The sequence below is a fragment of the Peromyscus eremicus genome, chromosome 5, assembly GCF_949786415.1.
Source record: "Peromyscus eremicus chromosome 5, PerEre_H2_v1, whole genome shotgun sequence".
Taxonomy (NCBI): domain Eukaryota; kingdom Metazoa; phylum Chordata; class Mammalia; order Rodentia; family Cricetidae; genus Peromyscus; species Peromyscus eremicus.
In genome coordinates, this window is record NC_081420.1 from 132,573,032 (window position 1) to 132,586,730 (window position 13,699).

The 13,699-nt window shown below is 39.0% G+C and overlaps 1 protein-coding gene across 4 annotated transcripts in view; it reads right to left on the bottom strand.

Annotated features, from left to right (window-relative positions):
• Window positions 1-13,699, bottom strand: part of Rpgrip1l (RPGRIP1 like) — a 97,245-nt gene that overhangs the window by 78,807 nt on the left and 4,739 nt on the right. For 3 of the 4 annotated variants that reach the window (XM_059264548.1, XM_059264549.1, XM_059264547.1), the window contains exons 3-6: window positions 13,203-13,347; window positions 9,638-9,936; window positions 5,551-5,653; window positions 4,184-4,327 (exon numbers count right to left, since the gene is read on the bottom strand). In XM_059264548.1, the coding sequence (XP_059120531.1) occupies window positions 4,184-4,327; window positions 5,551-5,653; window positions 9,638-9,936; window positions 13,203-13,347 (691 nt within the window). Of the gene's footprint in view, window positions 1-4,183; window positions 4,328-5,550; window positions 5,654-9,637; window positions 9,937-13,195; window positions 13,348-13,699 lie in introns of those variants that run through there. The other variant, XM_059264551.1, reaches the window with a different exon arrangement.

The window sequence follows — 13,699 nt, forward strand, 5'->3', positions numbered from 1 at the left end:
GGCTCCTGTACCACCTCAGACAGGCTAAAGGTAGAAGATGCACAAGCGCTCACCCGACTGCTCTGTCCTTGGGAGGTTCACTACTTTACCAAGTCAAATGCTGGGAATTTAGAGTGCTAGGAAGTAATCCTGTCTCTGCATAAGGGAAGAGAGAGGCCCAAAGGCCAAGCTGTTTCTTATAATGCACGGCTGCAAAGAGCCTCTTAGTTTTAAGATTTGACAGTCTGCTGTCTGCCAAAGGGAACAGGGCAAGTTAGAGAGTCTGAAACATATATAGGTTACATTTCCTCCCTTGGGACATAATGGCACTTACATGATTTTTAATTAAGAAGATAAATAGTACCCTAATATTTATTTTTAAAGAAACTACAAACTAGTTACACATTTGCTAAGGGTATAAATATTTTTGGAGTTGAAAAAGTAAATAAAAGGTAAAACTGCTCTGATTTTAATGTTCACATACATATGTTCACTGGTTACTGCTTTGCATTTAATTTAAGACAGCCTTTTTAATAAGCAGAAAATGTGCATTTTTATATTGTTTAAATTTTAATATGGATTTTTGTTCAAAACAACAGACATTCAGGCTACTTGTAAATGATACAAGATTTTTTGCTAATGAGGCATTATGTAGAACATATGCAAAAATCACAACTCAGTCTTCCAAAATAGACCACAACAACAGGAAAAAACATGCCTTTAATAAAAGAGAGCAGCACTGGGATTTTACTTCAAAGCAATTAAGGGCTTTGGATAACCAAAAGTTTATGTCAAGCTGATGCCAAACCAAACTGGTCTATTAAACACATACTACGGAGTTTCTGTACTGCTCTGTGAAAGGCTCTTTGCCATAAATATTGAGTGCCGCCACTCTGCAACTTACTACGTTAGGTTCATGCTTGAGAACAAGGGGTGCAACATCCAGATCAGACTTCTAGAATTTCAAATCTGAAATAATGTACCAGTGGAAGAGAAGTTCAAATATGGTTTCCATTTTGTTACTTCTCTCTACAGTAAATTACACCAAGTTTTACATTTTCCCCTAAGTTTTTCAATAATTTTCCATTAGCCTCAAAAAAAATTGCTGTTACACATAAAAATCTGAGCTACAAGCAAACATAATTTTTAAAAAGTCTTGAAGACCATATTCAAGAAACAATATGCTATTCAACAGAGGTATCTTTCCTTCTAAACAAATAATGTGGATTTTCAGGTTTATAAAATCATTGAGGTAAGGTACTAACTAGCTTATTTCTTTGGCTTCTGTAGCAATTTCCTTAGCTCATCATACTAATTTTGTTTCTGCTTCTAATAGTCGATGTGATAAGAGAGACACTTCTTCTGTGGTTAATCTAGCCCCATGGAAGGCCATGGCTTAGATTTCAAGGTAAATGCTGTCTTTTGTTGGCAACATTTAGCGCATGAAAGCATGTGGTCCCGTCTGCCACCCTCCTGCTCTGCCGTATCCTGGGGTTGGAGGACCTGTGGAGCTCCTCTTCAATCACTGAGAGTCTAGCTCTAAGATGATCACATCCATCCGGAACAGGAACAGTTAACAGGCCATCTTACTGTCTGGCACTTTGAGGAATGTAACAGGGAATGCAGTCCCTGATAACCATTACCTGAGCAAAACTGACAGGGACATGTCCCAAGTAAAAGTGTGTGTGCGCGCGCGCGCGCTGGGGTTGGTATGTTAGTGGTGTGAATGTGTAGGACAGAGAGGCCCATGTTTGGTATCTTTCTCAATTGCATTCCCCCCTTATTCTTGAGACAGGGTTTCTCACTGAACCTGGGGTTGGTGGCTAGCCACTGAGTCCCAGGGATTCTTTTACCTCTGTCTTCTCAGCTCTAGGATCACAGGCACATGCTGCCCAGTCTGTCTTTTTACACGGGTGCTTGGGACCCAAAAGCTGACCCTTATGCTTACATGGTGAGCGCTTTGCTGACTGGGCCACGTTCCCAGCCCACAGTGCATTTTTCTATTCAGATACTATCTTACAGATACGACCTTAAGTGTAGATGTTGGTAATAATACTAAGAAAGCACACTCAGATATGAGGCCTGGGCCTCTGGCCCTGTTCTTTACTAGGAACTATCCCTGTTTCTTAAGGAGGCCGAGTCTAAAGCAGTTCTTTCTGGGAACATGGTTAATGCCTTGTTACTCAAATTGATGTAAAGCCACAGTTTTAATTATGCCCCTAATTACAGATAATTCTCAAAAATATTCATCTTTCGTAGTCCATGCTAAAAGAATATTACATAATTTCACTCAACATTACGGTCCTCTTATATGATAATTTTACATAGTATAGTTTTAATATAATTAGAAATTATACTAATCATTTAAATCTAAGGCTTTCATATATTTTTAGCAGATTTAAACAAACAAACAAACCAAATTTGGGCTAGAGAGATGGATCCGTGATTAAGGGCACTGGCTGCTCCTCCAGAGGACTCAGGTTGACTCACAGCACTATTAGAGCAGCTCACAACCACCTGTAACTCCGGTTCCTGGTGATCGAATACCTTCTTCTGGCCTCTGTGGGCACCAGGCACACATATGATGCACAGACATATATGCAGGCAAAACACCCATACGTATAAAATAAAATTAAAATCTTCCTTAAAAAACACAACCCAAGCTGGGCGGTGTGGTGCACACCTTTAATCCCAGCACTCAGGAAGCTAGCCTGGTCTATAGAACAAGATCCAGGACAGGCACCAAAACAACACGGAGAAACCCTGTCTCAAACAACAACAACAACAACAACAACAACAACAACAACAACAACAACAAAACCCACAACCCAATTCTACTATTTCATGTATTTCCTTAGATCCTTCATATATCACCATGCAGGGTTAGCTTGTTAAGAGAGGATTAGGGCTGGTGAGAGGGCTCAGTGGGGACAGGCATGTGCTGCCAAGCTGCCTGATGTCCTGACTGAATTCCTAGTGATTCCTGTAAGTTGTTCCTGGATTTCCAATGGATGCCTGCGTACATACATGAGTGTGCACACACAAAATTAATAAATGGAATAAGAAACCTTCTTTCTTATTTTTAAAAAAGAGATACTTCAACACTCTATCTGAAATGAAAAGTTGGACAATCTTACTGGGTTTTTAAAAAGAGGAACTTGACCAGAGTATCACACAGTTCAGAAAAGGAAAACAGAAGTCAAGTCACTAAGTATGATTTGAACAACACTATGAGGTATGTGAAAAAAGCAAGAGAGATACCACCACCAAATGCAATATGTACGTTTTATTTGGGGCCACTGAAATGAACAGCAGAAAGGTATCTTTAGACAAGTCTGAATATAAACTGGCTGCTAGATGCTACCAAAGAATGACTATTAATTTTGTTGGGCATAGAGATACATTCTCAACTACTTATGAGTAACTGTGAGGCTAGGACTAGCTAATTGAACGAAACAAAAGTGTAAGTTTAGATGAAGTAAGATTGGTAAGATAATAAAACTGTTGAAGTGGAGTTATATAAACATAAGCTATTATCTTTAGTTTTGTCAAAAGAAAAGAAGAGAAAAGGCTGTGAAGAGAAAAAAGGTAGCTGAAGAGATACTGTGGTAAACAGAAGTCTTGTTCAAAGCACAATGTCAACACACAAAATGAACCTATGGGATCAGAACCAAAAATGGACAAAGGATGATGTGAAGAAAAATACTCTTTTATAAAACATCAAAACCACAATGGTGGCAAGGAGACTATTGCCACGGTGGACCACACACCACCCAGTCATCAGACTTGCTTGTAAACTGAGTACAAGGAGACGCAACATCTTTTGTGGTTCCACACTGCTAAGCATTGTGGAACTAGAGGCTGAACAAACCCTGAAGGCTTGACTTACACACACGGTCTGACAGTGCAGCTCTTGCTCCCCAGGCTTCTCTGAGCAGCTATGATCGAATGCTGTAAACCTCTCAAGTCTTGACAAGTGGGGTAAACGAACAAGGGCGGGATGAGAGTGGCAGCCAGCCATAGGCCGGTAGGGAAAACCGCCCCTTCTGCACAGCAGTACTTGATACAGTTAGTAGGGCTACAGCATTTCTCTCCAAAGACTAAGTAGAAATAGGGTTTTAAAACAGCTTAGATGGATTTATCATTATAAATTATTTAAAATTAATTTTGGGCATATCAAGGTGACATTCCAGTTTTAACATACCTTTGATCTGTAGCTTGCTGTTCTCGAAGCTGGAGAAGAGACAACTCAATTTCATTTTCTTTTCTCCTCAACTGAGTTTTCAGAATCTCTGCCAAGTGCTCTAATTCTTCTATCTGGCCTCTCTGTGACTGAATAACATTTTCTCTGCAATAAAGAATCTTGATAAGAATCAGCAGTTTGAGGAGAAATTGTAGCATTTAAAGTCGGTGCAAAGATAGCTCTTTATTATAATATAGGGCAAGCCAAAGTTCATAAAGTGGCTTTACCACCTCTGCATACAGTGAAACAGCAGCAGATTCAATGTGATGACTTGAACTTATATCTGGGACAATTCAAGAGATGGTCTTTTAGAAGATACTGTTGTAGGCAATAGACTGGACTGTGGTTGAATTCAGTTAAGTATGTACTGATCTCCTACTGGACACTCTACAACGTAATTTATATGTCTTGCTCTTTTATATGTGCACAGCTGCCATATCACCCAATTACTACTTCAGAGAGTGAGCATGAAATGTGCCAAACATAGCTGGTGTCCCTAGCATGCATTTATTTCTTCTTCGTCTGGCAGCATCCCAGTGCAGTGAGTCCTGGGAAAGTGCTACAAACCTTGGCTTTTTACTTGATTATCTAAGAATGAGAAAATATTTAGTCTTTTATTTCCTCACAAGTTGATTGCTAGTGTGATTCGCATTTAAAACACTCAACAGAAAACATTTCGAATCTGTATCATCTTATTCTTCAGCAATGTTCTGAGGTTGACACTCTTAGTGTAATGCTTTCTTTGCTTATTCAATGTTCTGACGATCCAGGTAAAGGCCTAAAGTCATTTGCACAACTCACAGATACTGAAACCACCAGGCAGAGATGAACCAGAAAAAAAGATGAACGAGGCAGAAGTAACTCTTCTGAAATCATGACATGATGAAGAATACATCTCACAGAACCACAGGAAAGTGAGAGCTGAAATCCATGTGTATCAGATACCTCCAAACTTTCAAGCCGTTCCTCCTGCCTCTCAATGCCTCCCTCCTCCCCAAAAGGGTTGAGTCGGGATCTAAAAAATTACCTGTAAGTTTATGGGAATGAAAATGTCTCTAAAACTGAGACTATTCAAAGTGATTGGACTTCAGGCCATTCCTTTGGTGGTAAAATGAACATACACCCAGCCATCAGTATAGCTAGATAAACTATCCACTGAGAACATGATATGTAATATCTGTTATTACTCCACAGAACTAGCTGTATTTTAGTAAAGCAAATTATTTATATATACTCCAATTTTGTTTACAATAAAGGAGAAGGAGGGATCAAAATAAGACATAATCAATATACAAAGTTCTAAAATGACCACGAAAAAGAATACATACAAATTTCTTATTTCTCCTTTGGCTTCTTCAAGTAAACTATTGCCATATTTTGTGAGTGTGGGCTGTGCAGTTTCTGCTTCATCTACATTTTGGAATCTTATACCTAAAAATAAAGTAGTAAAATATTATGGAAAGAAAGTTAAGAAAGACAGATCCTTGATTTGCTAAACGTATATTTATAATAAACACTAGGCTGCATGTGTTCTTAGAACAGAGCAACGGAAGTGCAAGCTAAGGGGACATTAGCCTGCAGTCACCAGCAGGCAGCATGTGAGACACAGAAAATGGATTGCCCACTGAACAATCCTGCTAAAGAAACCATCTAGAAATAAGTCTATACATTTTGAGATTTAGAACTTCTATCCCAATTTCTGAAAGAACCACTATTTTTAATTCAGGGATTTATAATAAAAACTAAAATATGAAGAGAAAGATCCAACCTAGGGTAAAACCAAATACTACTGTTTTATTAAAAGGACACAGCAATAAAATGACTCCTATTGACATTCTGCTAGACTCATAGATCAGTGCCTTGCTCACCCATCATCAGAGAAGCTTCGGCTTGCAGCAGACAGGAACAGATACAGAGACCTTCAGCCAGACAACATGCAGAGAACGAGAGACCTTGGGACACTCAGTGCCTGTGACACAGCACGTGTGGAGGTCAGAGGACAACTAACAAGGCAGTTATCTTTTCCACTGTATGCATCTTGGTGACTGATCTCAGGTCGCCAGGCTTAGTGGCAAGCACCATCTCACCAGTACCTTTTTAGAGGTTTTAAAAAATGACTTTATATTTAATCATAAACATCCCTTGATCTTACATCCTTAATTTATGTCATCTTTTTGGTTATTCAACCTTAATAAGAAAATCCATACTTTTAAAAAGGTAATTTGAGGCTGAATCATCAACAAGAGCTCTTAAAATAAAGCATTATCCTGCAGTATTTTTCAAACAGAAAGTTACATGTGCTATATATGATGGCACACACGTACAGTCTCAGATACTTGGGAGTTTGAGGCAGGCAGGCTGTTTGAGCTAGCCTGAGCTACAGGAGACACTCATCTTAAAGGAAAAAAATGTATATGAAGTTTGACAAGGACAGTCCAATTGTTAAAAGTCAGACATACGTTTAATTACATAGGCCACTTTATGTTTCCAGAATCATTAGAGTAAAGGGCAACAAATGATGCAGACTTCCAATGGAGACTGGTCCAAGAGCTAAAGACACAGAAAAAAACTCTTCAGAAAAGTTTAAACCTTTTCAAAATGAGAAGTTCCATTATTTTTAAGTTGATAGATGGAGATGGTCCTCAGTCACTCTTTCTGATATGCTCATGATCTACTGCCGTAACCTACAACATAGGAAAGGACCGGCCTAAGACATTCAGACTTCACTGTGCTACAACTGGCCAGTTACACATGCGAGCTATGATACCAACTCTTAAGCTTTCCCTACACAATCATGGGGAAATTCAAAATGAGCAGTGAGTTAAAAGACTAAATTCAGAAGGGTGTTGGGCAGGAGAAGGCTGGGGGGGAGAGGGAGGAGGGATGAGGGGGGATCTGTGGTTGGTATGAAAAATGAATAAAAAATTTTCTTAAAATTAAAAAAAGTATAAATTCAAAATATATTTAAAAATTTGGCCACACAGTGATTTGGTTATTAATTAGTAACTTTGGTCATTATTTCTAACTAATGGCTATTACATATTCTTTTCAGTTTTGATTTGATTGTCTGATACAGCCCAGGATGGCTTCAAATTCCACATCCTCTTGTTTTAGTCAGTCTCTCTCTCTCTCTCTCTCTCTCTCTCTCTCTCTCTCTCTCTCTCTCTCTCTCTCTCTCTTCGTGGTTTTGGTTTTTCAAGACAAGGTTTCTCTGTGTAACAGCTCTGGCTGTCCTGAAATTTGCTCTGTCGACCAGGCTGGCTTCAAACTCACAGAGATCTGCCTGCCTCTGCCTCCTGAGTGCTGGTGTTAAAGCTGTACGCCACCACCGTCTGGCTTGTCTTAGTGTTTTTAAGAATAATTTACCATTGTTATCTTCCTCCTCCTCATTTTATGCATAAAATGCCTGTTTTTGCCTGTGTACCACATGCACCATGGTACCCACAGAGACCAGAGTATGATATCAAATGCCCTGGAACTGAAGCTACATACAGTTGTGAGCTGTCATGTGGGTGCTGGGAATTGAACCTGGGTCCTGTGGAAGATTGGTCAGTGCTCTAACCATTGAACCATCTCTCCAGCCACTTGCTGCAGATTTCTGATTAGTAGTAGGTGCTGGATCACATGCTTGTACCATGCCTGGGCACCAATGGCTGTATTTAAAACATACATGCTTTACCAAAGTTTCTGTTTCAGTGGTTCCTCATAGTGAGAACTGTGTCTACACAATGTCAATCACTGGGCCAGTGCTTGCCATCATTTATCCCAAGGTATAAACAGAGATGATGGCGTCCCCACAGCAGTTTCAGGGTAGATGCCTCCTGCGGCCAGAGGGAGTCTGGGCTTCTCATTCAGCCCCCTCTCAACCCAAGATAGTCCTAAAAAACTGGGTCCATGTCCCAGTCTCAAAGGCAGCCTTGAAGAGTGTACTGCACATTTAAGATTAACTGCAGTAATGACCCCTCAGGTTTACTCACACACCATGAATAGTATTCATCAGCATTTACCACAGTGTATGATTTCTGTGTCCCAGACTCTGCAGACGGGGAAGCAGTTCTAAATCACAAAGACAATACACATACAAGGAGATATTTAAGTTTATAAGTTACGTTTTTAAAGGCTGATATTCTACAGATCATTTTTAAAAGAAAATATTTTTAACAGAGGGGAGAGTAAGCTTTGATTTGGACAGTAATTTAACACAAGTAGCTTGTCATATTAATTTAAAGTCTGGGCATTACTTTTACTCAGCATAAAGGACCTAGCAGTCCTTCCATGTCATCTTGCCCACTTGCATTTCCAGAAGACAACGCTAAGGTTCAGTGAGGACACGACTTTTTAAGAGAACGTCCCTCAGTGAGGACCTCCACCTTCCTTCCTCTTACCTAATCCGGCATTATTATCACTCCATTTTATAGATGGAGAAAACGAGGCTGAGAGGTCAAGGGCCGACTTCCATATCAAATAACAATTCACGGCAGAGTGTGTTTTCTGATTTATAATTTGCTGTGCTCACTTTGATTATACCCCAAGGCCACCGCAATCTCACAAAGCTGGCAACAGCTAACCCTTTCATCCCCCGGCTGCCTCCTGACCGTGTGGAGACCGTCCGACTTCAAAGGCTCACTATCTAGGACAGAGACAGTGCTAACAGTTGGCTTTGGAAAAGAAAACTACAACTTTTTTTTTCTCTCCTTCTGTTCATATGGTGTTTCCCTTTCCTCCATGAATTATAACTAAAGGCTTACATCATTTTTTAATATTACAAAAGATGTTGGATATTTCTGCGAAGCATATTCCTAATAAAAATCAATTAGAGCTAGAGTTTTATTTCCTTCTCTAGAAGTGTCATTTAAAAAAAGCGACTTAAGATATTTACATGCTTTTAGTTTCATTTTAATAAGTTCATTTGGGGGTGGAAAGAACTCGGGCTTGATGCCTAAATTAGTTTGATCTATGCGATTGCTCTGTAATACAGAGACACTTTACACCATTCTTTGCAATGTGAAGAAACTGACGGCGTAATTATTTTAGGGATGACGAGACTTTTATAGCCACCAGCGCCTGTACTTTTTACATGTAAAGGAAGCTGCAAACTAACAGAGAAGATTTGTCCTTGTCTACCAGTTACAAAGTGCAGGGGCAAGACTCACGTTCACCTCAATCTCAATTGCTCTTGGTTTCATACATGTCTACTCTAACAGCTTGTTATTGTTTGACTAAATAAACGAGAGTGACCTAGGGATTCCGGAACAAAACCGTCTTTGTTACAGCATTATGATCTTGCAAAAAGCAAGCCTCAAACCGTTTTGAAGCCCCTTTGAAGACATGTGAGAACACGAGTAAGAAACAAAGCTGTGTGTGTCAGTGGGAAACGGGTTTGGACTTCAGTCGGGCGCTTGCTGAACGTTTTACCTTTCTTGGGACATTCCTGGAAGCCTGTACTGGCACTTGCTTGCCTGCGGCCAGTGTTAACGCGAGCCTGCACACGACTGTGCGGAGTCTGCTTGTGCCCCTGGACTTGGAGTTGCTGTTTGGCTGATATTAACCTGTTTTTGAGGACTTCATTTTGTCTTTCAAGCTCATGAACTTTTTCTTGCAGCTGCTCAATCATTTCTTCCATTTCTACATCTCGTCCCAGCCGCTTGGGGCCGCCACCAACCCGCTCATATCTTTTCTTGTCATTAACTAGCCGTATTAACTTGGTGGCCATTCTAGGGAAATAATAAAAAGATGAAAAGGAATGTGAGAAGTCAGCATAAAATGCATTCTGTTGAAAGGAACATAATCACTGTGAAGACTTCAGTGCAGAACCTGAATAATAAATCTCAGGTTTTGATGTAACTATTACTGCCTGTGAAGAATCCTTTGATGATAATTGAAACCACTGGGCAACAATCTGCTTTATAGCACTGACAAATAGCAGTTTCCTAAGGCTTATCATTTAAGGGTAGTAGAGAGAGGACACATATTTACCCCATATGTTCCAGAGACGCAATTTTAACGCATGACCTTATATAGGAACACTGGATGCACTTAAATGTAGTCACAGAGTATGGATGTGGTGGACCATGTCTACAACCCACAATGAGTTAGAACTTTTGAAAAGTGAGCTAAGATTATGCAGATTTAGGTAGGATAGTATCTTATATTTCTATAGGATTAAGACAAGGAAAAACCATAAAAATGATAGAATTCACAGATGTACACATATAAAATCCAACGGAAATTTCAAAATAAACCAAAATGTGACACTAAATGTTGGTTAGTGTGCAACAAATGTTTGTGTTTAATTTCAGAAAAATAATTACATACAAGAAATATCATTTTAATGATACTTAAAATTTTTTGACATAAATTGTTCTACTGACATCCCAGGAACTTATACCTTTGACTCTTTCAAGTTTTGATAAAAACTGGTCAGACAGAACAAAAGACAGAATGGGCACATGGGGGTGATGTAATATACACGCATGGAAAACATGCCTGACAGTGAATGGAAACATCTTGGCAGGACAAGAAAGAAAAGGTGGCTTTGATGAGAGACACAAGTTCAAGACTTTACAAAATTGGTCGCACATCTTCAATTGCTGATTCTAGTTTATAGTGAATCTATTTTTATAAAGACCCAAACAGGAGATTGGAAATAAAAACACACTACATTTTTCTTTAAGTGGGGTTTGCTTTATTTTAGCATGGTTATGGACAGAAGCTTTTACTTAAGGGAACAAAAGTGAAATAAAAAAAACAAAAAACCCTTAATAGCTTTGGGATGTCATAGAACAACGTTTCCCCCCCTAAGCAGAGTCTTCTGTAAATGCGGTAGTAATACATGTCTATCTACACTTCTGGCTACTCGGCTACAGCATGTGGCATAAGGGGGAGCTATGCATAACATAATCAGTTAAAATTGTTTTCTCTTTCCCTTGAGGCACATCCGCTAAGCATGCTTTATAAGGGATACTGGATAATAAAAACCAAGATCCAAGAGCACCACAAACATCCTAGTAAAGTAATCAGTGGATTACTTCCTTTTCTACCTAGTCCTGTGGATGACCTATCACTGGGAAACCTGACTAGGTATCATCACCCAGCAGAACCACATTCTGCCTTGCCCAATAATGAGGTTAGAGTCCTGAGCCTTGCTCAATGTCCTATCGGTAAAAATAACATATTCATCCAAATGAGGAGTCACTTAAATATCTGAATACTTATTACAGGGAGATTAGCACTTAGAAACATAGATTACATTAAAAAGAAAGGTACAGAGTTCCCATAAAAATCAGTCACCTGAGGAATGGTAAATGATTTTTTAATATAAGAGAAGGGTAATGACAGTGTCTTCAAATTATTGACATGATTTTCAAGTAAACTTCATCAGGAAATGTAAGACTGCATGTGCTTGTTTAGTCTTAGGAATATTTTTCATTTGTTTAAGTTATTAATGAATTGTAAGTTATGTAGTAAGGTTTGAGTACTTGTTTAAAAAGACAATGTATAGCCGGGCGGTGGTGGCGCACGCCTTTAATCACAGCACTCGGGAGGCAGAGGCAGGTGGATCTCCGTGAGTTCGAGGCCAGCCTGGACTACCAAGTGAGTTCCAGGAAAGGCGCAAAGCTACACAGAGAAACCCTGTCTTGAAAAAAACAAAAACAAAAACAAGACAATGTATAAAATCCATATTTACACAGAAGGTGATACTAACTCACGCCTTAAGGATAGATGTAAAGACACTCTATCCATGGATTCAGGCCAGTGTCAGCGGGGGTGAGGATGAGATGGAATTTACATCTATGGGCTGTGTTTAGCAAGTAAGCACTCCCATGGCTTAGTAAAACAAAGTCTCAGGAGAGTAAATGGCCTGAGCACAGGATACTGGGAGAAAGATAATAGAACACATATATACAACTTGACTCCTAGCCCAGTTCCTCACTCCCAGTAAGCTAGGTGGTTCATTATTAATTAAGCTGGCTTTATTTTTTGGTTAGGACAAATTATTAATAAGGTCAGGTGGTGAATTAAATTCTTTTACTGTCCAATTAGGTATATAAAGAAAAAAACAGTTTAGTGGTCGCAGGCTTCACATCTCATTCTGGCTGGTAGACCTGGGTGTGCTATTGGTCAGACCTGAACCAGGCACATCTTAAAGTAACCATTTCTATGTCTCAAAACCAACTCAAAATAGAAGGTTTGCGCTAGGCTGGTTGGTGGGTCTGAAACTAAGTCTACAAGGTAGAATGTGAAATGGAATCACTTCTGTAGGATAAATTCTAACCAGGGAGCCATCTTTTTCCTTGAGAGGCCACCTTCCTTTGAGCCTAGAAAATGACTTTGAATACAGTTTGTATGCACTCTTTTGTTTCCAATACCAGGCATTCTAATGACAGGCACAGTATTTCTGAGTAAAAAGGAACTGAAGAGAAATTTACTCTGAAAACATCATTCCTGCATACATTTTTCACATGTCCATCAAAATGACAATGTGCTTTTTCAGAAATAGTAGAGACTTTTTGAAATAAATACAGAACCCTGACTAACTGAAGTGAAGTTAAGCAAGCCCCAGATATAAGTGATGTTTTCATTAGTAAATCCCAAGTCATAAGGGAACACACATTTGAACAAGTTGGAATAGTTAATTACTTTTTAAACTTTCATGACATTTAAAAAAACAGATGCTTGGCTATCTGCTTATTAAGTCATAAATATTAACCCCAAAGTTATTTATAGATCTAATACACTCATGGTACTCTTAGCTATTAGCTGTGTTCTTTCAAATAGCAACTTTAGACATAATAAACACAATCATCTTGGTTTATTATTCTACTTTGTAAGATTTTCCATTTTTAAAAAATTCTATTTATTTATAACCTGCCCGTTCCAGAAAAGATTGAAGGTGGGGCTTTCAATTAAGTTTATAAAAAACTATATCCTTCAAACTTTACAGAGCTAAGAAAAAAAGCTAAAAGCTTTTTATCATAACCTTTTAATTTTATCCTCTTGCTTGCGGGCATGCTGTTTAAGTAAAATGTTCTCATCATGCAAACGCAAAAATCTGTCTTCCAGTTCCTCACGACTGACACGTGACACGGCCTGGCGAGTCTTCATTGTTCGTGCAGTTGAAGTTTCTGAAAAAAATGCCAAGGCAATTAATTGTAGCATTACTTAAAATAGTCTCTAAAAACTGATAACTGCTGATCCTATTTTTCATCCTTTCTATTTTTTGGCTTTATGAAACAGAGTTTCATGCAGTACAGGTTAGCCTCAAACTTGCTATGTAGCTGGGATGACCTTGAACTCCTAATCCTCCTGCCTCTACTTTCCAAGTACTAGGAATACAGGCATGCACCATCACACTCACATCCACACCCATTCCCTCGACCTACAAATTAAGTTGTTTTTCTTTAGAAAGTGTTATAGCATTGTTTATGCCAATGATCTTAGGTGAGATGAAGCACCTCTGGGATTAATGCTTCATGT